At 47.3% G+C, this 24,599-nt stretch overlaps 1 protein-coding gene and 1 long non-coding RNA gene across 5 annotated transcripts in view; one reads left to right on the plus strand and one right to left on the minus strand.

The window, feature by feature from the left end:
- Positions 1-23,773, minus strand: LOC139051239 (uncharacterized). The gene is made up of 3 exons (XR_011509281.1): positions 23,635-23,773; positions 23,306-23,558; positions 1-575 (listed from the first exon to the last, which is right to left on the minus strand). It is a non-coding gene; the product is annotated as an uncharacterized lncRNA (long non-coding RNA).
- LOC139051238 (nose resistant to fluoxetine protein 6-like) overlaps positions 1-24,598 on the plus strand; it is a 267,535-nt gene extending 242,937 nt beyond the window's left edge. For all 4 annotated transcript variants that reach the window (XM_070528221.1, XM_070528222.1, XM_070528224.1 and 1 more), the window contains 6 exons: positions 4,815-4,894; positions 5,699-5,821; positions 10,803-10,923; positions 11,890-12,076; positions 21,770-21,912; positions 23,322-24,598. In XM_070528221.1, the coding sequence (XP_070384322.1) occupies positions 4,815-4,894; positions 5,699-5,821; positions 10,803-10,923; positions 11,890-12,076; positions 21,770-21,912; positions 23,322-23,627 (960 nt within the window). In that variant the 3' untranslated portion in view covers positions 23,628-24,598. The remainder of the gene's footprint in view (positions 1-4,814; positions 4,895-5,698; positions 5,822-10,802; positions 10,924-11,889; positions 12,077-21,769; positions 21,913-23,321) is intronic.
- Position 24,599: the final 1 nt, after the last annotated feature.

The following is a 24,599-nucleotide window of genomic DNA, read 5'->3' on the forward strand; positions in this document are numbered from 1 at the left end:
TACCTTTATAACAAAATGCTTTTTATTCATTGAACCACGAAAGCAACTGGAACGCCCATGTATTCTGTTCCACACTTCGGGAAATATGTCGATACTGGTGTCATCTTGGAAAGTCAAGTGGATATGTTTGGCAAGCTCACCGGCTACAATTCGTAAATTGCACTATAGGCTGTAAAGTAATTAAGAAGTTAATTAGTGATCATGTGTTAATTAGTTGAATATGTGTTTCGATTTATCGCGCTAGTAATGTCCACCTCTTTGAATAATACAGCTCACGGACAACAATTATGCTATCTGGCACAGGTGATTTTTAAAATTAAGATAAAACTTGAAAATTATCCCCCTGTGTAGTACTACAACCGCGCATGCCTTATGGGTTCGAACGCTGCCGGTCATCGGTTATCAAGTTGAAGTAAATAATGAACACGCGTCTTTTGCTGTTCAGGATGTCGTCTCATTTCTGTCGTAATCCAATCTGTACAAAATGGCTCTCGTCACCAGCACTTGTAGGAAGCTGAAACAGCCGCACCGCCATCTCTCCAGTGCGTGGTGCCTACAGAAGCAGCACTCCGGAACTGTGAAAATGAAAATAAAGAAAAAAAACATTCACCGACGATTACGATACTCCCTAATGCGAAATTTGAGTGCAGCTCTATACGTGTTCACATTTCGCGATATAGTGAGGCAAAGAATTTGAGAGGCATGTGGAAAGTCGGCAATCATCGAAAATCTGATCTGTAGGTCGAGCGCGTCGGTTTTTATACATGACTCGTTGAACGTTCCAGTGTAGTCGTTGGTGCCGTGTGGCTTCCAGAAAGTACTATACAATTCGCGTCGCGCATACAATCGGATTACAAAACAATCAGAACCCACGACAGTCGAAACAAGAGCGAACTCGACCAAACCAAACAAGCGCGAGCTGAGGCGAGCAGACGATAGTACGAAACGAGCGCTCCGGCTGAGACCAGATACGAGTACGCATCGAGCGGTCGGGCGGGTCCGCATGACACCAGTTTCCCGCGCGCGCGTTACTGATGGGGCCGCTCTGATTGGTCTCCGCTGTTCGCGGCTTGTGTCTTTCATCTCCTGCTCCACGTTCGCTCTTTCATCTTTCGCTGTGCTCGTCCGCTCGATTACGCCGCCGACGCAAACGCTCGCCGCTGGAACGGGTGCCTAAGAGCTGCGCTCTAAAAACAAACAGGTGTTGCAGCGTTATTCCTTGTACTGCCTATCACAAAAATGTAAAAGCCGTTGTCGGTAATGGCTGTATCGTCTATACTGCTTTGTTTTATTGCGATAGGGGTACATTCGCTGGCACTTTTGGCAGTGAGATAGAACAGCTAAAAACGTTTAGCCAAACAATTTCTGCGCAGATCAAGGTGGAGCGAAATTCAAAAAAGGGAAACTTGGCATGGCAGCTGTAATTAACGCACAGCTACAAGAGACGCTCGTACGGATTCTTGAGTAATCAAGCTTCGAAAGTTGAAGATAAATTAGTCCTGCTCCGATGATCCAACACGGAATCACTTTCCCTGACCTAATGAGTTAAGCAAAATGCGCAAGATGCAGCTATATTCTGAAGGCTCATATTCTACTTGTAGTATGGTTGAACACTACTCCCTGTCTCCTCGCGGTTCAACCTGCTATATTACTGCGAAAGCATTATGTACCACATGAAACGGAAAATCCGGCGTCGATCTGGCGTTAACATCCGATGGTACCAAAACCAACGTGACGAAGTGATGACCTCACGTTCGCGGCGCTGGACCTGCTGCGGCTCGCACCGAAAAATCCCATGTTGAACAGGACGGACGCCGTGAACCACACCCAATAGATTGAGTTGACCCACGTGCACAACCGACCTGGCCCACTCCCGAAATTCACTTGACCTACCCCCAAAATTTGGGTGGCCCACATCCAAACTTGAATTTGCCCAGTTCGAAAATTCAATTGACCCACATTCAAAACCGACCTGGCCCGCTTGGCCAGGTCGGTTTGACTTGGCCCAACCACCAAATTGGTGCTGGTTGCCCACTCTCAATGTCTGCGCAATTCGAGTACATGAACAAGTGAAAAGCATTGCGCGGAGAGTCAGAATGCTTTCGCATTCGATGCATGTAAGGTGACACAAGTGCCTCAAACGTTTTTTAAAAGCGCGGCTGTTAGGGCAACGCCGCAAGCATTGGCTGCAATATTCATGCCCCCCACGATTAGTTTATCTTCTTTCTTTTAGAGCGCAGCTCTTAGTTGTCCGTTCCTTCGTCGACCATCTGCGTGCTTCGTCCTCCCTCGGCGTAAGCACGCGAACGAACACAGCGAACGATGAAAAAGCGAAGGCGGAGCGCAGCGGTGGATGAAAGACGGCAAGAGCAAAGAGAGCGCGAGGAGGAAAGCGAAGGAGGAGGGCGCAGTGGAAGCATGAGCGTGAAAGCGCAGCAAGCCACCTTGAAGCACCACCAGATGGCGCTCAAGTCCGCTCATCTGCCACAACGGCGCCACCGGCCGTGCGGGCGAAAGAGAAAAATAACCAGAAAGCTCGCCTTCCCGCATAGCTTGTAAAAGGGGAGTACTGCGCTATAAACACACGGACAGAAGTAGAAGTGGACAGGATGCGCGCAGACTCCCAACAGAATTTTATTAGGTAGTACCGCCCTTTTACAAGGTGAACTTCCACCAACAAGCCCAACTTGCCGCTCTACTAATTGCTCTGCTAAACGCTTGCCGTTCGCAAGCGTTTCCCGGTAAAGATTACGGTTCCAGAAGCTGCAGTTGCCGGGACGCGGCAACTGTGAGACCGGTCTAAATAGTATAGCACCGCGCATCCCGTCCCTGCCAGTCGGTGCGGTGATCGGTGCGATGCCTCAATATATCGCGGAATGAAAACACGTATAGAGCTGCGCTCAAATTTCACATTAGGGAGTATTGTCATTGACGGTGATTTTTTTTTTTTAATTCTAGGGTTTTACGTGCCAAAACTACGATCTGATTATGCGGCACACCGTGATGGGGGACTCCAGATTAATTTCGACCACCTGGGGTTCTTTCAAGTGCACCCAATGCAGAGAACGCGGACGTCTTTAGACTGACAGCCATGCTTTGAAAAAAAGATTGTCGCGCTAAGACTAGCGCGTCCTGCCTTGAAATGAATCGTTCTTGTAGTTTTATTTTTTTAATTACGCGGTTTTACGTGCCAAAACAGCTGCCTGATCATGACGCACGCCGTAGCGGAGGACTCCGGAAATATCGACCACCTGGAGTTCTTTAACGTGCACTTAAATTGCACATTAAATACACGGGTGTTTCCGCATTTCGCCCCCATCTAGATGCGGCCGCCGTGGCCGGGATTCGATCCCGCGACCTCGTGCTCAGCAGCACAACACCATAACCACTGAGCAACCACGGCGGCTGTTCTTGTAGTTAGATAATGTTTAATATCAGAGTCGCCGGGCGGTTACATGCAGAATGTCTTCAAAGCAACTTTGTCTCCGAGGCACAAAACACTAATGGTGCGGCTGTAAGCTGAATGCCGACAGCCTGTGCGCAATTTCATCGACGTTTGTGACGCTTAACGGTTGTAAGTGCTCGTATCTTTCATGTATATACACGCTGAAGTCGCCCTAGCATCTTGCTTTCTTTGTACCTTGCTGCTGTGTTTGTACCCACTCCTGTGTAAATGCATGGGAACCGCCAAATCGTTTCCCCGGCAACCGCTGCATCGATTCTGATTAGGCTTGTCGCATTTAAAAGAAATTAAACTCTAGTAACTGTAGGCAGCAGACTTCTTACATAGGCCGCTGTTTTTTTTTATTGTTGAAAATTGCAATATTTTTAAATAGTTAAATATGAAGTTGATAACTTTGTAACTCTAAATACTGTAAACAGATTTGCACCTTTAAGCACCCTCGAGGACCCCCTTGAGGGGCCTTAAAGGTGCAAATATGTCTACCAATCGTACCCTTACACCCGCAAAGGGTGTAAGGGTGAGGGTTATAGACAGAAAGCAACCTTTAGGGCGCAAATTGGTTTACAGTCAAATTAAAAAAAGCTATATCACAATTTTGTAAACTGCGTCTAATAACACATTCGAAGGACTTGATGTATTACACAGTGCTCTGAAATATACCATTAATTTCTGAATAGGACTCGTGCAAGACTTTCGTAACCTTTGTAACAATTTCACGTAAGCTGTAAATTCGCATATCACATTTGTTCGCTTGAGATGCCCAGACAGATGTAACATACAGAACTGTAAGGTTTGTTTTTGGTGCATAGTTGCTGGATTTGTACACTTCGTGCTTCTATATATATATTTTTTTAACTCACTGACTTTCGGCAATCTTCGTTAAAAAAATTCGATGTCCTTAATCAATATTCTGCTTCCTAGATTTGTAGAATTTAACGTGCTCTCTCAACAAGGTTGATTCAAAGTGGTACAATGGTTGTCTTGTAAAAGCATTTCTGCGTTTTATATGTATATTTAAGGGAAGCTGCAGTTGGCCCCGAGCAAAAGAATAATTCTTCATAAGACTACAAGAAAACTGCATATCATTAGAAAGTACATTCATGCATGTCAGTAACGCATGTGCATTATAACTGGAACCATTTTTGCGCGAGCTCATCATTAAGGCCGGAATAATTTTTTTATCAATGAACCTTGAAATTAAACTGCGATTGAATCCAAGGTGAAACCGCAGGAACATCGTTGGCCTTCTATAACTGCGGACTCGCGTCTCAGCTCGACGTGTAGTAAGAAGTGTAGCTCAACATTGTCGCTACCCTGAAGTCACTCATTCATTCACCGGCTTTGTTTTCAGTGCCTTCCAAGTTTGTGGTACGTCAGTGCAGACTGGCAACTCCACTGTGCTCTCTTCTTGATCGTCTTTCTTTTGATGAGGTAAGCCGTAACACTGTTTGATAAAGCTTCATGAACCTAAGCGTTCATTGTTTATCATTTTCGAAGATCGTGGTTTTCGTTTCAATAGTTGATTTTACCGATTTATTTCCCCTCTGCTTGTTGTTCTCACTTAGATCTGCAGTGCGTGGAAGGAACTTCAGGCGTTTAGGCGGCACAATCGTGGTGAAGCCTCCGGCATTTCTTATTCGCTCAGCAGGATATCGTCAAGTTTACGTTATCCCATTCAGTTTTCTGATTATAACTTACTCTTACTGATTAAGTAACTACCTGACTGAGCAACTACCTCCTGATTAGCGAGAGTTTCGACTCGGGCAGCTTCAATGACTTACGGTAGCGTACGAGGGTTGAGTGGCCAGTCGCGTATACTCGCAACTCCACGCACTGCGTGAACCCCGAGATTGGAATGGTGTCCTAATTCCACGGCCATGGCCGTCAGTGATGGCGCTCGCGAACCTTACCAGGGCAGTCTAGCAGACGTAACAAATTCCCAAGATAGCAGACTGGAAAATGGGGCCGCGGTAGCATAAATGGTAAGAGCATGATACGCGTAATAAAAAGTTATGTGGGTATGGCTCCCACCTGCGGCAAGTTGTTTCTTCGTCATCTTTTATTGCCTTTTACGTTTTAACATTTCTGTACGTTTCGGTTCAAAAAAAAAAGAAAGAAACAACTAATTTCCCCAATGCTTTCCTCGGCTTCATTGCCTGCTAGCTTCAAATGATTGTGGCTAACAAAACTCGGGACTCCTCGGTTCATTTCCATCTCTTTCATTGTTCCTAACAGGAGGCCAGCCTTTGGCGGCATGGCTGCGTTTGCAGCTGTGATCATCTTCGGCGTCATCATAGGAGTGCAAACGACCTTGTCGGGTTACCCACCGACGATGCTGCCCCTGTATGCTGAGCGAAGGTGAGATTTCGCTTTTGTCCTTTTTATTGACGACTGCAGGCCTTAGTAGCTAAGAAATTGGTTTAAGCCGCCAAGTGTGTACGTTCGCCCCAAATAAGCTTCCTCGCTGGAGCCCCTTCGTGACTGAAGCACGGCAACCGAACCTATGGTTGTCTTAAGGGCAAATATGTAGGCTTAAAGGCATCACCGGAAATAACCTTGGTTACAGTTTGGCTCAAGCTATTTGTGGTCCCAAATTCTTGCAGAAAGAGGTGGGAAAAAAGCCACACAGACGGTCCAGTCGCCGCCGTAAGTCTTGTAAACAAGACAGCGGGAAGTAAAAAAAAAATACAGCGAGGGTGGGAGGGGGGGGGGGGTGATTAAAGGGCTTTCGCTTAACACTGACTGAAATAACTTGCGCTAACAAGCTAATTAATTTAATTCTGGTGTGTTACGGCCCAAATGCACTATGTGATTATGATGCACGCCGTAGTGGGCGACTGCGGATTAATTTTTCACCACCTGGGGTTCTTTAAGGTGCAACCAATGCACGGGCGTTTTGGAATTTCGCCCCCACCGCAACGCGGTCGCCGCGGCGTAGATTCGATTCCGCGCCCTCGGGCTTAGCAGCTCGGCACCAAAGCCACCACACCACCACGACGGCTGCGACAACAGGTTAAGGTCTCCTTAGCACACGGTGCTGCTGGCTCTTGCTCGAGCAATTTCCGCTTGAGGTGCGCGTTGACCAACTACCGCCAGCGATTAGGGCGCACGTACTACGCGTCTTACGAAGCGCCTCCGTCTGTGCGACGTGTTTGCAGCGGTGCGGTACATTGCCGCAACTTCTTGCATGCACTCCGCTGTCTGTGAGCGCTATTACATACTAGATTACGGTGCATACCTTAGCGCACTTATCGCATTTCTCGCACGTTTCTTTTTTTATTATTATTTTTGTGCTTTCGTTGATTAGACAAATGTGTGACACCTAAGATGTTTCGGACAAACACTGTACGAGCCAGTACAAACTCTAAGTAAAATTTACTATCGGAAGTAAGAGCCGCTGGACAGACGATATAGATTGAACGCGGTTAGCAAACGTGTACACAGAGTTTTCGGCATTGGAATAAAATGCACCATATTGGAGCGTTTGCAGTGTACAATGTTTTGCAAAACATTCCATCATTGCATCGAGGTGACTATTTCTGTCTGCTATAGTATATGAATTGAAGCGCATCATTCAAGCACGGTTGCTTTATATATATATATATATATATATATATATATATATATATATATATATATATATATATATATATATATATATATATATATATAAATGCGTGTGCGTGTGCGTGTGCGTGTGTGTGTGTGTGTGTGTGTGTGTGAGTGTGTGTGTGTTGAGAGAGAGAGCAGAGAACTAAAGGTCATACCTGGATTAAACTAGCAAGGATCTGAAGGTGTTGTCCATTATATTTTGGCGGAGTTATAGATATCTAGGTTTATTCTGGAAGTCACAGTAAGGTATCAGAAATCAAATAACACCCACGCTTAAGAAAATCTCTAAGAAAACTAAAACTCAAGATCGGAGTCAGACATTGTAGGAAGAGAGTGGCTACTTTTCAGAACATACGAGTAGTACAGTACGAGAAGTTACAGGAACGTGCGACAATCGAGGGAGTCAGACGACATTATCACAATCGCAAATTGCTTTGAGACACTAAAACAGTGGCCGTACCAAAATAAATGTCGAATCAAAACTCTACTTTGCAAGGACGAGGGGAGCATGTCACGCCACCTATACGCTGAAAATTCACATCCATTGTGTGGTTTAACGGTCCCGCATTTGCAATTTGGGCTATGAGTGACACCGTCTCTACTGAAACGTTCCGTATGCGACTCCAACAATTCCATGCATTTTTTCGTATGCTTTCCCTATCAGTCTTAAATAATCTATTATAGATTGCATATAAACTTGGTGTAATTTCCATCAGAATCGTATGGAAAACATGGAATAATTGGTGTACGTATGGAACGGTTCAATAGGGGCTTAATGGACTCTGGAATAATTTTAACCGTCCAGGAGGCCATTTGATGTGCACCCAGAGCACGACCAGTACACGAGGGTTTTTTTATTTGTATTTTTATTATTCTGCCCCATGGGAATGTGGCTGTCGCTGTCTGTAATCGCTCCCTCTACGTCGCGTTCAACAGAAGGTAATTCCAAGCACGCGGAGCAGTTGGGGGAGACACAAGAAATTAACAGCGCTGCAAGTGCCGGTAAAATGGCTCATAAAAGAATAAGAGTATTGCCAGAGTCCTTCGATAATTTTTTTCATGATCTGGTATCGCCAAGAATGAAATAAGGCCAACAAGCAATACACAGAAGCAGAGAAGTAGACGGAACACCGAGCGCTAACTAGGAACTAAAGATCCGCTGCGGGCGACTCTCGCTTTGACAAACAGTCACGAATGATTTCATGAAGCCTAACATTAACGGAACATTCTTTAGACGTGCCCTCGGCACCCCGATGACAGCAGCAGCGAGTCACGCATTACAGAAACAAATATTACAAAATAACAAAACACTCTCGCGAACAACAAAATATTGATGGTAACAGATAGTACGAATAGCAAAACATGACTTAGAGTGACAGGATACTGTTGATTAAAAGATATGAGTAGCCGCATAGTATATAGCTAGACATCAAATTAAAAATCGTAGAAGAACTGCGAGCTGAGATTTTGTGAAGTGTTCAATGTTCACGCTGGATGCATCGTAAAAGTTGAGAAGCCGGGGTAAAGCCTTTCCAATCATTTGTTCACCATAATTTATCCTTGAACAAGGCATGTTGCACAACTCCGGAATTAGGGCACTGTATAATGACGTGTTCAACGTTAACCTGGCAGTATGTGTAAATGTAATTTGTTGGTATTTTATGCTAGAGTGCCATATTCGTAGAATTATTTGGCCGAACAGACCTTGTATTGTCGGCACACGATAACGCAAAAAAAAAGAATTCTCAGTGTGCTAGACGTTTGCTATTATGCGCAGTATTCTTTTTTGTTGTTGGTTCATTACACTGCGCTGAAGAAAGACCGAAATAAAAGAAATATTGAAAGCAACCTAAAGACTAAAACTAGGTTGTTAGAGGTGTGTCAGTAATATTAACTGAAAAAGAAGCAGCCGTTTTTTGGGAGGACCTTTGAAGTTATTCCATGGTGTAACTGGTGCTGTGCAATCAACTGTCTGCCAGATCTTATTGTGCACTGTTTTTTTCTTCTCTCTCTCTTTAATTTTTTTTTACTTTTGCTCTTGACTAATTTGCAGCTTGTATGTCTTTGCTATCGTTCCCCCATCGTTATAAACCTGTTGCTAAAGGTAAGCATTGGATATTTCTGCGATAATAGTCATTTCATTGATGATAGAGCAAAGAAAAGGCGGGAGGTGGGGGGGGGGGGGGGGATACTTGATGTACGCATGCAAGACTGTTTGTCAAAACGAGGGTTTCCCCTCTGTATCTTTAGTTGCTGGTTTGGGCTCTCCGTGTTCTTCCGTTTATTTCTACGTCCTGTTTGTTGGCGCTACTTTAACCTTGACAATGCCACACCTAATGGTCTTTCACTTCGGGAACGAAAGCAACTTTTAAGTTGCCACTGGAAGCAGGCGAACGAAGATTTAGAGTTGAAACGCCCTTGCACAGGTGCAATATAAACTCCACCTATACAAGCCGATGTAGGCCTTGACATTTGTTTTACGCAATCGAAAAGATTTAGGCGCTTTAGTCAGAACGGGCGCGCTGGGCAGTGACCCCGGAGGAGGACGAAATGAGCAGCACACGTGGATGTCAAAGGGCGCGATGCGTCACGGTCGTGACGTCATCGCTTTCACGTGGGTGTGGCACAGCTTCGCTCGCGTTTAGCCAAGGATTCTGCATGCGCGTAATGTCGCATAGATCTGCCAAGGAGGCTTGGTGACTGCTGAGGGACTAATTTTTCGAGCTAGTCGGTCTATCATGTGGACTGGAAAAGTATAAGCAAGAATAACTTAGACATAGGACCCATGGAAGAGACGAAGACAAGCGCTATTACCAACTCCTTTCCCGTCAACACAGTGCCGATTTAAAGGCTCTTTCGGGCGCATCCGTCACGCCGCTTCTTGAAACGACAGTTCGAAGGCATATCAGCAAGAACTGTATCGCACAACCCTTGAAAAAATCAAGCTCGGCCTTGTGCAACGCGGTAGGCGCCTCGCTTGTGCAGGCAGATGTGCAAGTAACACGGCTCGGTCGGCTTTGGAAGCTTTCTTTGTTGAGAAGTATTCCGCTGTCTGCCTAACCAATGCGCCTACCGTGTTTCACAAGGCCGAGATTGATCTTCTGAAGAACTGTGCGGTATAATTCTTGCTGATATGTCTTCGAACTATGGTTTGAAGAAGTGGCGTGACGCACGCGCTGGGCTAGTGCGTTGGGGGGAGCTGATGTGGGAACTTCAAGCCCATCTTGTGTTTTTACCTTTTTTTCTGACTTACCAAGGCTCCGCTTCATGTTAAAACACTGACGTTACTATAGTATTCAGGAGTGGTCACGGATGCCGCCGAATCGATGTAAGATTCCTCTTTGGAAAGTCTGTGATCCGCGTCAACCTCAAGTGGCTTCGTTCCCTTGTCTCTCATACTCTGCCTCAGAATGAAGTGGTATAAACTGGAGTGGACTCTACTGTTGGAGGCGGACCACGATCACGCGAGTGATTCAGCATGTTCTTGTACCGCGTGTCCCGCCGCGTCAAAGTGCCGATCGTCTGATCAGTCTGGTGCACCAACCCAGTGTCACGCTATTTACCTCTATAGTGTTTTGTGTGACAGCAGTGCAAACAGCCGATCGGGGGGCAGCGTGAAGGTGCGCTTCAAAGGCAACGCCCGATGGCCGGCTCCCACGAGTTCCATTGCGACGCGTATACGTGTACAGCCTTCGCCACGATGGGTTTTGTCTCCGTTCTTCTCCAGCCGAGTGATGGCGATGGTCCAGGACGTGGTGATGCGACCCTACACTCACGCGGGACCCTTCACGGTCGGGTTGTGCACGGCCTTCCTGATCTTCAAGTACCCGACGACGCGGATCACCAAGGTCAGCCCTAATTGTCTCCTGCAGCGCTTGCCGGCTCACTCGCCCGCACTTTACGTGCAAGTCACCAGTACGGTGACTTTGACGTTAACTGTGACATTGCGCGAACAGGGTGCTGATTGCATAACAAGCAACCGGACTTCAATTCTGTGGCGGCAGATGAAATGCGAACAGCAACTTTTTGAGCTCAAGTAGAAAAATGAGACTGCTGCTGATAAGAGCTTAAATAGCGTTGCATATGGTCATACAAAGAACCTATATAGTAGCGGATGAGAGTGCCCATCTCCGTCGCAGGTTAACACAAGTTGCTCTATTGCTATTGCTGGCAGTGTCGCCGTACCTGGTAATGATCATCGCCGTGACATTATGACAGCTATAAATAAACAAAGCATAGTTAAAAGAACGAAGAAAGGTACCACGATATACTTACTTTTCTGTACATGCTCAAACTGCACCGCCGATGTTTCATTTGACCATCCACGTATTGACGCCACAGTGAGCTGTCGGGCTAGTCAATGCAGAGCTCATGCTCGCGCGCGCGCACGCTCATAGCCAGCACGATGGGATTTGACTATTTTGTACGCAGTATGGTAATTTCCTGAAGACAATATGACGTCTTTTCTGCACTCAGGTGGCATCAAAGAGCCTATATTAAGGCATTTGAAGCGGCTTGTTGAGGCTAAAATAACTGACAACAAAAACTGTTGCTTTGGCGGCAATTGTCTCTAAAGGTTAAAATAGAGGATTCTATGGACATTTTTTTTTCATTTCGTGCTGGACATGATTCATTCATTCAGTGGCAGGCATCAGAAACAGTGCGATAACCGTCAAGCTATCTGAATTACTAAATTTCTCGAATTGTTTGCTTTATTAGCTGTTTACAACAATTCAACTTCACGCTGGCGGAAACCGTTCAGCGGTGCAAAGCTGAGGTTCCTCGTTCTTTGCACGCGTGGCTGGCGCGCGCAGGTGGTGCAAGCGACGCTGTGGCTCTCGTCGTCACTGTGCATGGCGCTGTCACTGTTCGCAACGTGGAAGTGGAACCGCAACGTGGAGGCCTCCGACCTGGAGACCCTGCTCTACTCGTCTTTGCACCGCACCGGCTGGGCACTGGGCCTAGGCTGGACCGTGTACGCCTGCCTCACCGACCGATGCGGTGAGCACCGCGCAGCTCTGGTAGGCTCGCGCATCGACCAACGTTCGCGCGGGGTTACCGGAGACACGACTGCTGCTCAAGAGTATACCATTGTGAAGGAACATTTCGGCCGACGTGGGATCATCATCATCATCATCATCATCATCATCAGCCTGGTTACGCCCACTGCAGGGCAAAGGCCTCTCCCATACTTCTCCAACGACCCCGGTCATGTACTCATTGTGGCCATGCCGTCCCTGCAAACTTCTTAATCTCATCCGCCCGCCTAACTTTCTGCCGCCCTCTGCTACGCTTCCCTTCCCTTAAAATCCAGTCCGTAACCCTTAATGACCATCGGTTATCTTCCCTCCTCATTACGTGTCCTGCCCATGCCCATTTCTTTTTCTTGATTTCAACTAAGATGTCATTAACTCGCGTTTGTTCCCTCACCCAATCTGCTCTTTTCTTATCCCTTAACGTTACACCTATCATTCTTCTTTCCATAGCTCGTTGCGTCGTCCTCAATTTGAGTAGAACCCTTTTCGTAAGCCTCCAGGTTTCTGCCCCGTACGTGAGTACTGGTAAGACACAGCTGTTATAAACTATTCTCTTGAGGGATAATCGCAACCTGCTGTTCATGATCTGAGAATGTCTGCCAAAGGCACCCCAGCCCGTTCTTATTCTTCTGATTATTTCCGTCTCATGATCCGGATCCGCAGTCACTACCTGCCCTAAGTAGATATATGCCCTTACCACTTCCAGTGCCTCACTACCTATCGTAAACTGCTGTTCTCTTCCGAGATTGTTAAACATTACTTTAGTTTTCTGCAGATTAATTTTTAGACCCACCCTTCGGCTTTGCCTCTTCAAGTCAGTGAGCATGCATTGCAGTTGGTCCCCTGAGTTACTAAGCAAGGCAATATCATCAGCGAATCGCAAGTTACTAAGGTATTCTCCATTAACTCTTATCCCCAATTCTTCCCAACCCAGACGTGGGATAGGCCTAGCCAAGCCATATTACGTTATACGGAAACGCACCAGGCAGTGCAGTAATGCGCGGTGATCAGCTGTGTCGCCCCTGTAGTATTTTATCCCTAAGCCAGGCAGATTTAAAACAACCCGATGACAAGCTTTCATGCTCATGCCTCGCTTCACCTACAACGGAAGGTGCACACATTTTCGTACATACGCGTACCGCATGTCAACGAAGAGGTGAAAAAGCCTTGATCTATTCCAGAGATGCTAATAAGGTATTGAATGTGTTATAGACTCGCTATTACCTCACTACGATATATTGCGGTGTAATAACGCGCTATTTTTGAACTCAGAGCATTACGGTACATTACTGACTGCATAATTGATTGCCATTCCTTGGCGCAAGGAATGGCAAATGAACATTAATTTCTCTAAACCTGTTCCCATGTCCTTTTCCAGGCGACCATCTCCGTCACTTTTCACGTACACTTTCCATGGTCAAGATTTAAAAAGAGTAACCGAATTTGAATACCTTGGTCTTCATTTCTTTCATGACATGTCCTGGTCGAAACACATGGATATCACATGTAACAATGCTTTTTAGACGTCTCGGTTACCTCCATCGTTCATTGCGTAAGTCTCCAAAGGATACCAAACTGCTGACGTATAAAACACTTATCTGCCCCATTCTTTATTATGGCTGCACCATGTGGAATCCTCATAAGAAACCTGATAATAAAAAAATTAGTATCAGCCCAAACAACTAAACGTTCCTTTCCTTCGAGCGCTTCCTAACCTTACGTGAGGCCTCCTTACAGCGAAGGACCGATGGAGGAAGCAAGCATACTCTGAAAGCTCCCTTCACCCGTCCTCACGTAAGGAGCGGTTGCCGCCATGCCTGGGTTCGAGATTATCTCTTAAAAGCTTTAGGCGAACACCAGAACACCCCTATTCAATAAAAAAGGTTGTATCGTCGCACAATCTCTAAGTTGATGAGCTAATATAGAGAAGCGTGGACGCTATTTTTTAGTTTTGTTTACTAAATCTAAAGAAGCAGTGCATTGCAGTGCGAAACTTGATGTGCTCCAGCAACGCTGGCACGCCGGCGTCGTGCAACGCCTAGCAACGCTTCCATGCCGCACGCGTGACTGAAACGAACGTGCCTGGCAAAACGTACCGTGCTCGCGCTTCTCCGAAGGTGGGTGACAGCACGCACGCGCAAGCAAACGTCACGTGGTTAAGCAGTGAGGCGAAGTGCTCGTTCAGGGCCAGGAGCGGCGTAAGGACGCATGAAGGTAGCTTGGCCCAAACAATAAAACGTTCCTTTTAGGGGTGTGCGAATATTGAAATTTTCGATTACGAATCGAATACGAATAAGGCGAAGAAATCTCTTCGAATATCGAATCGAATATCGAATACATATGTAGTATTAAAAAATTGCAAGAGAGGTAACAATAGATTTATTACCCTTTTAAAAATAACATTGCATTTTACAAGGTTGCTTCAAATTAAAGAGGTACTCAATTATAGATAATGGACTCAGGTAATGCCCTCAGTCAGGTAAAACGCTTGTTACAGATTGTCGTGAAGGAAAATTAACTGCTCAATACGGCCAGAAAGTAAACGCTCTCTATGCACTGTCACATTTCTACCGGTAGAAAAGACTCTTTCACTAGGAACTGAAGTGGCAGGGATCGCCAAGTACTTCCGGGCGAGTGCACTTAAAAGCGGGTACCTGAAGCGGCCAATGGACTGCCACCACTCACAAGGATTCATGCCCCTTCCCAGAAGAGGCTTTTGCGCGTAGTCTGTAACTTCCCTCTCAGCGGCAGATGCCAAATGTGTCTTCTCTTTGTTCATCACTAGATCGTCAAAAGCATTCCATACACTCGATTCCACCAGTGGACACGACGTCGACGCTGGCACGGCGGTGTCCCCACGGTGTTCCACGACGGCTTCCTGGAGCTCCCTTGTCACAAGGTTTTTCAGCCAGATCGTATGACCAGATGCCTGATGAACTGTGGCCATAAAGCGCGGATCAAGAAACATGCCTAGGCTGGCCACTTCATCAAATTTCCACTCCGCACAAAGAGCCTTGATACATTTTGAATCAATGTTAGCAAACCCTGAGTTGCCTTTGCAGCCTTCAAGTCAATGGGGCATTCCAAAAATAATTGGAATTATAAAGCTTGGTGAAAAAGAAACCGAAACTGATCATGTCTCAAATGCCTGAAGCAGATAGACTGAAACAGAGCATACAGATAATGGCAACTCAGGGTTGCAAAGGCAACCCTGAGTTGCCTTTGCAACCTTCAAGGCAATGGGGCATTCCAAAATAATTGGAATTATAAAGCTTCGTGAAAAAGAAACCGAAACTGATCATGTCTCAAATGCCTGAAGCAGACAGACTGAAACAGAGCATACAGATAATGAGCGGATCATGCGAAGTTCTCAGTTAATAAACATGTTCTTAGGAGAATGCGGAGCAAGCATACAATTGGTTAATTGCTCAATTATTCGCAGTCTATCCGAATATTCGCCGTTTCCACCGTTATTCGGCCGTCCTCGGATATTCGTGAATTTCCGAACATGCATTTCTCGAATCGAATACGCTTCGAATATGGAAAATATTCGATTCGTATTCGAAATTCCGAATATTCGCACACCCCTAGTTCCTTTCCTTCGAGCGCTTCCTAACCTTACGTGAGGCCTCCTTACAGCGAAGGACCGATGGAGGAAGCAAGCGTACTCTGAAAGCTGCCTTCACCCGTCCTCACCTAAGGAGCGGTTACCGCGTGCCTGGGTTCGAGATTATCTCTTCAAATCTTTCCGCGAACACCATTATTCTATTAAAAAATGTTGTATCGTCGCACAATCTTTAAATTTAATAGCTAATATAGAGAAGCGTGGACGCTTTCTTCTAGTTTCGTTTACTAAAGTTAAAAAAAAGTGGCGCATTACAGTGCAAAACTTGATGTGCTCCAGCAACGCTGGCACGCCGGCGTCTTGCAACGCCTAGCAACGCCTAGCAACGCTTTCATGCCGCACGCGTGACTGAAACGAACATGCCTGGCAAGACGTACCGTGCACGCGCTTCTCCGCGGGTGGGCGACAGTGCGCATGTGCAAGCGAATGCCACGTGGTTAAGCAGTGAGGTGAAGCGCTCGTTCAGGGCCAGGAGTGGCGTAAGGACGCATGAAGGTAGCTTTGGAGCTACCTTATGCTGAGGAAGCACCAAGGAAGCCTTCACCGAGGGCCCCTCAGTAAGGAAGCTTTCAGAGTGACATAAGGTAGCCTCACCCCAATGAAGGCTTCCTTAGTGAGGTAAGGAAGATTTCATTGTTTGGCTTCTTATGCTGAGGAAGTACCAAGGAAGCACCAAGGAAGCTTTCACCGAGGGCGCCTCAGTAAGGAACCTTTCAGAGTGACATAAGGTAGCCTCACTGCAATGAAGGCTTCCTTACTGAGGTCAGGAAGATTTCATTGTCTGGCCCCTAGAGTAGTCAGTGCGCTTCAGTTTTCGCAACTATAGCCGAGGTTTTCCCCCTTCTTCCCATTATACAGCTACAGGTCTTACAGTTCTTTCATCTCGCCGCCGCTCAGAATGCATGAAATTTTCACACACTCTGGTTCATTTTGAGCGCCTTGTTACCATAAATAATTATTTTAACTTTAGTCCACCTTCTATCACTAGGAGTTCTCATAATCTAGAGCTCAACCTCCCCCCTTTCTTTTGCCGAACGGAGATGTTCAAGCACAGCTTCTTTCCATTGGCCATTGAACTCTGCAATTCACTACCTGGAAGCGTCCGCTCTTTACCTATGCAAGAATTTTTGAAAACCATTGCATTTACTTGATATTCATATTTTTTTTGTGCCTGTATTTTGTTTTCTCGCTTTCTTTCTTTTTTCTTCGCTCCCTCTCTGCCCACTCCTACAATAGCCTCACCGAGGCTGCAGTATGTGTAAATAAATAAAAATAAAATAAAAAGATAACACAAGCTCAGGGCATGCCCATCTACTACGGTTCACAATATTCTGGCACAGGTGTGGAAGTTACAACTGACAACAGCCACTCGGGAGGCAGAAGTGCAGTTGTACAAAAGCGCCAAACACTGTACAGCGCGTGTCCTTCCGTGAGCGTTTTTTTCTCAATCCCGAGCGCAAGATCGAGCGCGCCTCGTAGCTCCAACTTCATTATCACAATCGTTCTGAACTGGAGTGCAGGTATTTCAAGAAGGGTATCAGCCAAGACATATATATGTGCCTTTCCAAAATGCCTCAAAATACGTGAACTTTTCGCGTATTAGTGTCCGCGAACGCCCGTTTCAGGCATTTGGGGACGGCAATACGTGAAGCAGAAACTTATTTCACTGGGTTCTTTTTCATTCTTACCATTCAGGGTAGCCGACGGGACTATTTTGGCGATAGCACGGACGAGGCGCTACTCACGTTAGTAAATCGCGAATCTATAATAGAACCAATTTGCCCCAGACAGTGGAATAGAACCGGCATACTGTTCTGGCCTGATATTATATTACATGATTTGCGGTAGCTTTTTTCACGTATGGCTACGCGTGGCAGTCTGAGGCCGAGTTGCAAGACCTTCTTGCGGCCGTCTATTGCGAAGCGCTACTCATCGTCATCATCATCATCAGCCTGGTTACGCCGACTGCAGGGCAAAGGCCTCTCCCATATTTCTCCAACGACCCCGGTCATGTACTAATTGTGGCCATGCCGTCCCTGCAAACTTCTTAATCTCATCCGCCCACCTAACTTTCTGCCGCACCCTGCTACGCCTCCCTTCCCTTGGAATCCAGTCCGTAACCCTTAATGACCATCGGTTATCTTCCCTCCTCATTACATGTCCTGCCCATGCCCATTTCTTTTTCTTGATTTCAACTAAGATGTGATTAACTCGCGTTTGTTCCCTGACCCAATCTGCTCTTTTCTTATCCCTCAACGTTACACCTATCAATCTTCTTTCCATAGCTCGTTGCGTCGTCCTCAATTTGAGTAGAACCCTTTTCGTAAGCCTCCAGGTTTCTGCCCCGTAGGTGAGCACTGGTAAGACACAGCTATTATACACTTTTCTCTAGAGGGATAATGGCAACCTGCTGTTCATGATCTGAGAATTCCTGCCAAACGCACCCCAGCCCATTCTTATTCTTCTGATTATTTCCGTCTCATGATCCGGATCCGCAGTCACTACCTGCCCTAAGTAGATGTATTCCCTTACGACTTCCAGTGCCTCGCTGCCTATTGTAAATTGCTGTTCTCTTCCGAGACTGTTAAGCATTACTTTAGTTTTCTGCAGATTAATTTTTAGACCCACTCTTCTGCTTTGCCTTTCCAGGCACTACGAAGCGCTGCTGACTGACGGCTAATATGAGAACAAAGAATAAGTGCGGCAAACTTCTGAGTTATTCGGTTTTATTTCCCATTCTCGTTTCGGTGTGGTTGAAGAAATATTCAGGTGAAATTGTGAGATTTAGCGTCCCAAGGAAACACACGGGCATCCGGATTAGTCTCGGCCAACTGTGGCTATTTATCGTTCGCTTATGTACACGAGCGTTTATTTGCATTGAGCCCCCATCGAACTGCGGCTGCGGTGGTAGGGAATCGAACCAGTGACCTTCTGCGCAGCAGCAGAACGCCATGTAGCAACTGAGCCACCACTGCGCGGTATGGAGGAAGAAAGCTGCATGAGGACGAGCCCGTCAGCCGCAGTGTGGCACGTTATGAAAATGAACAGAAATCATCTGGATATTCACCAACAAATTTTAACATAATTAGCATCACTAAAGAAAAAAAATTACCGACGATTACGTTACTTCCTAATGCGAAATTTGAGCGCAGCAAATAAGCTGTTTCAGCCTCGCTTACTGCTGGTTGCTCTCGACGGCGGCGATGAGCCTCCGCTTCGGCGGCGCGAACGGCAGGGTCTTCTCGGCGGCGGCGCTTAGCCTCTGCTTCGGCGACGCGTACTCCTGGATCATCTCGACGGCGGCGACGGTAAGCTTCTGCTTCGGCGGCACGCACCTCTGGATTCTGACGGCGACGGCGCTGGGCCTCTGCTCTGGCAGCTCGTTTAGCAGCAGCAGCAGCAGCAGCAGCAGACGGAGGAGTTCCATCGGTCGTCTCGCTCATGGCTCAGAAAGAACTGGCAGATAATTTCGCAGTGGCGAACGGCAGCGGCAATTTCGGCTCGGGCGGTGCACATATACAGATCCGCCGCCACCGATCTGGCTCTCTGATTGCCACCGCACAGGGCGAACGGCAGCGGCAATTTCGGCTCGGGCGGTGCACATATACAGATCCGCCGCCACCGATCTGGCTCTCTGATTGCCACCGCACAGGGGTTGCATTGGAGGAGGAGCGAAGAAAGGAATTAAGTTCGAGCCGGCGCTTTGATAACCGGAGACTCGCAGGAAGAGGGGGGAGGGGGGCGGCGTGTACACCCAGCGGCAAACGATGGGGGCAGAAGCGCGCGCAGCAAGCGGACAACACGATAAAGGGAGGAGGGAAGAGATAGCAGCGACTGACTGATGCCGCTGACGCCGATAGTGAGTCAACCCCAGCTGCGGAGTTGGTTTCAGGGACAACGCTGCCGATGCCGACACAAACAATATGATACCCTCGCTTCCGCAGCGCTAAGAACCAGGTCTAGCCATGGGAAGGTGGTCACGTATTCGTCGACGTGCCGGGGCCTACGTGAAATAACCGGCGCGTCGGCAACTGAAGAGCACCCTATCCGCCACACAAGAACAGGGGGGGGGGGGGGGGGACCCTTTCCTCCTCTTTCTGCATGGCGGCGACGGTGTTCTATGCAGTCACGTTATCTTGACTCTCTAGCGGCGTCAGCGGCATCCAGCGGTATCAGTCGGTCGCTGCTAGCGCTGGGGGGATGAAAGGGGGGCGGAGCTGGTTACGAGGCCGACGACAACGCCGACGACGACGCGAAACCCAGGAACGGACGCCAAAGAGCTGCGCTCTAAAACATTACGCGTCATTCCACTGCTGTGAAGGTGGATTACCAGCGAAGCTGTTTAGCACAGAACATAGAGGTGACACAGAATTTAGATCAAAGGTATGGGCAAATTTTATTTCTCTTGAGCGGTGAGGCCGTTCGCCTGAAGAAAGGCACATGCGCGCACACTTATTTTGATCGGCGGCACACGAACGAGCACACATTTTCTTGATTGCTGTGCTTTAGTCGATGGTGTTAAAAGGATCATGTCCGTATCATTCGCCTCATTTTATGCAAAAGTTAGTAAGTCTCATCACTTGGACATGCATTTATTGTCCTGATCGATGGTCATCGTGACGAAATGTACGCACACACACTCTCGTATCATCTCTCTGATTAAATGCATAAGCATTTCTATGCCTACCCAACGATAGATAGATAGAATAAAGTTTAATGGCCAACAGAAAAGGCGATCTACCCACCCCCCGAAACGCAGGTCAGGGGGCGAGTGCCGCCGCCTCAGATGCAGGCTGGGAGGTATTGGGTCCCAGCAGCCTCTTCAGCCAGTTGGACGAGCCGGAGCTGGAGCTCAGAGTCCGAGCTGCGCAGCAGGGTCTCCCAGGTGTCCCTACTATCTATTCTGTGCGTTCCCCCGGGAGAGTACGGACATTCCCATACGAGAAATTGGTCCGCCACGTAAATTTATCGGCCACAATGAATAGCTCATACCCCCGTAAGCAAGTAAGCAAATAAAATTATCTACTTGAAAGTGTACTGGTCTTCAAAACGGCGCCTATTGATAACTAACCTAGAAAAAATTCATATCCAAGTGATAAGACGTATAAACTTTTACATCGAATGAATCGATGTTGGGTCAAATTCGGGAGCTGAGTTTTTGCACACGCAGATTTGTTGACGAACAACAAAAAATCCACGGAATCCTAGCAATGAACAGCTTCGCCGTAAAATGTATTTCACAAATAAAGCGAAACGTATGCAGTGAAACGGAAAGCGCACCCACCGCATTATCACGATTGACCGGCAAAGGACGCGTATGTATGTATGTATGTATGTATGTATGTATGCATGCGTGTATGCATGTATGCATGCGTGTATGCATGTATGCATGCGTGTATGCATGTATGTATGTATGTATGTGTGTGTGTATGTACGTGCGTGCGTACGTACGTACGTATGTACGTACGTATCGCACATTATGATTCAAACACACCAAAATTAAGTGTTTATGCAACAAACCTTGCACAAGATATAGCGAGTATGGTAAACCAGTTCTGCGGAAATCTTCAAGGTGGAGGAAAGTTCATGAAAGGAAAAAAATTGTCACTACCCGTCTGTAGCAAAAATCTACAAAGGAAATGCATACGGGTGTCTCGGAACGACAGCTTCGCAGTTGAAAAGAAATCCCCGGACAAGGGCGAATTCAACAGCAAAGCTTTCTTCCTGAGAAACCTGTATAGGTTTCCCTTGGTAGCTTCGTGCTGCAGAGGGGCGTATTGCATTTTTTTCCCCTTTCTAGAGATAGTGACATAGGGGCGCATGAATCCGGCTAAACTGTTTGCTGGATTATTGCCTCAGTTCATTGCTCCGTATTTTCATTGTTTCCGCGAAGTCATGCAACTATGGTGTTTTTGCTGATTAGGAGTATCTCAAGAGGTGATGGTAGGAATGATTATTTTTTTCCTTTCGTTATTGTTTTTTCCTGTGTTGGGCCTCGACCACTTAGTGAGAAATCATGCAAACGCTACGCAGCGCTGGTGAACAAGGTGCTCTCGTGGAAGGCGTGGCTTCCGCTCAGCCGGCTGACGTACGGCGTGTACCTGGCGCATCCGGTGGTGCTCGACTTCCAGATGTGGACTATCCGCGAGAGGATATTCGGAAGCCACATGTCTATGGTGAGAGACTCGGCAATAGTGGAGTCGAAATGCGAACGGCGAGTGGGTGGTGGAGTCGATGACTGGGACGAACAGCCTCCTTTGCATAGCCTGCTCGTTAATTCGGCATTGCTATCGACACTAATGTGGTGCCTTGTAGACCACTGCGGCGAGACATTTACTTCACTTGTTCAGTGATGGCGTATACAAAAGAACTTGCGTTCAACCGTTTTTTTTTTTTCTTCTTCCCATTGAGACCTGGTGTCTTTTTGGTCCACTGCGATATTCAGGTGATGGGAAAGTACACAGGGGACTTTATATTGAAGTTTCAACGCAGAGATTATATATGACTGACATGAAAGCACACGCACAACCGTGAGCACAAGTGTACGGAAACCGAAAAAAAACTGCATTTATTCGTAATTCAGCCGCACAAGCTGAAGTTGACGGATGCACGAAAAAGGTCGCAATGCCAAATTGGCAGTGGAGTTCCCTATTTCGGGTTACATTCTTAGGCGGAATAGCAAATTGACTTTATCGTGGAATCCCTGCTCCTTATACTATTGCTCACAGGAGTACGTATTATGATGAAGTATTGGAGAGATCAATGGAAAATGAAAGTTTGTACAGCATACGTAAATTGCAAGTGCGAAAACACGCACTGTGGAGAAGCGTTCGTGAAAAGAAAAAAATTTATCCAAGCAAAAATAGCACACATCTACAAAAGCAACCCCTACAGGTTTTTCAGATTGTCTCTGTGGCTTCGTGCTCTTTTCTGCGGACGAAAATTTTTCTTCCTTTTTTCTAGCGCATAAAATAAACATTACTGCGCAGGTGCATACGTATAGCTTTGGCTGACTCTGTGTACGCGTTGTTAGCGTTAACGAGCATCGGGAAAAAGAAGCTTCTGCCATTGGCTTTCGTCGCAGTCGATGGCAATTCCAGGAAACAAATTTACACGCCCTGTCCTATGACGGCGAATAAAGACCAGTCGATCTAGTTTATTATCACGGCCGCTAATCTTCTTGCGTATGGCAACGGCCTTCGAGCGGGAAGCTTACAAATGTACTTGATCGCATCGGTCGTGTTCTAACGTGTGGACACATTTCCTACTCTCGACCTAGCAAACTACGGACGAATCAGTAAGCACCCGCCCTAGAGAAGGACCGGAGAGGCGGTGGTGAGGGCTGGGACAAAAAAATTTTGGAGCATGTTCTGGCCCACAAATACCGCTCTTTTCCCGTCTGCCTTTGTGCCTACAGCACACTTTGAGGAAAATAGCGGAGCACCACTTGGTATTTTCGTGATTATTGACGTACACTGCTCCAATTGAAATACCGCTTTTTGTATGCGCAATTGGCGCTGTATTAGGACATACTTAGGAGCGACGAGTTTGCGAAAGCACCGCACCTACCTGTCTTCCTTTGCAGCTCTACCTGTTCTCGGGCAACCTGGCCGTCAGCATGGGAGTGGCCGTGATATTCTACCTTGCCTTCGAGGCACCCTTCCGGAAACTGTGCAAGGACTTCATCGAGAAGCTGCTCGGGTGCAGCCTCAGAGCGGCGCCGCCTGCTAGCACGGTGTCGCGTGCGAACAGCACCCGCGGCGGCAGCAGCATCAGGAAGCAGCAGCAGCGGCGCCGAAACACGGCGACGGCGAACAGCGCCCTGGACATGCCCGTCAGTAATGGCGACGTGCCCCAGGAAAAAATCGGAGTCGCGTCGGTGCACCTTTGAGCTTTACCTGCTGTCCTGCCGCGGTATGAAACTCGGCCTGCGCGTCGTGATCTCCAAGTGAACTGAAGGCGCAGCGCGTGTGTCAGAGACGCACGCGCCGTGTCTACCACTTCCCGACGGCGGCGAGTTTGCGCCGTGTACTGCAGCCGTCCTTCGCGCACGCGCTCATTTTTATCCTTTTAAGAAATGCGACGTTGCTTCAAGTGGCCAAACAGTCATCCCGGAATCGTGGAGCGGAAGGACGACACTGAGACCTGCGCTGTAACCAAGAGAACGGCAAGCACCTGTGACCGGAACGAACTGTCTGCATCCTTACGCACAGCTTCCGCCCAAATACGTGCTTACGAAGTCGAGCAGACTGATAAGGTACTACATCGCCTTCCACAAGCCTGTACATCTGGTGACTGCTATAGAAACAATTGAACCCGCATGAGCTGGCTCGCTTTGGAGACGCTCTTCGGCTTCATGTTGGAAACATGAAGCCCTTTTGCAGCCCAATACCCCAGCTGTTTCAGCGCGATGCATTTGTGCTATCAGTGACGACAGGATTAGTCGTCGTTAGCGGCATCACTGCTACATGGCTAGCAGTGTTTGCGATGCATTTCCCGCGGCTTGCAGTCCGTCAGGTACGCTTAATAGCATATGCCGCCGCAAAATGGTGTGTCCGCATGCGCAGTAGTGATGTCCACACAACGAAAATTGCATCTGCCCTTGAGGCAAGAGAGAACCTCATGCAAGCTTGGGTGCACAAAGTCGTCGGTGCCGGGTGTTTGGTTGATAGGCATCGTGCTCCGGAAACAGGATCTCAGCAGCACGATTGCGCGAGCTTCGTTTCGAGTATAGCACCAGACGGACTTCTTCATGTGCCGTGCGCGTAAGCTGCGGACACATATTCTTGCCCACTCTAGCTGTGCGTACAGCACATAGCGTGTTACAGTGTGTGTGCTTTAATATATGTGCCATGGACTGGTG

The sequence above is a fragment of the Dermacentor albipictus genome, unplaced genomic scaffold, assembly GCF_038994185.2.
Source record: "Dermacentor albipictus isolate Rhodes 1998 colony unplaced genomic scaffold, USDA_Dalb.pri_finalv2 scaffold_11, whole genome shotgun sequence".
NCBI lineage: Eukaryota > Metazoa > Arthropoda > Arachnida > Ixodida > Ixodidae > Dermacentor > Dermacentor albipictus.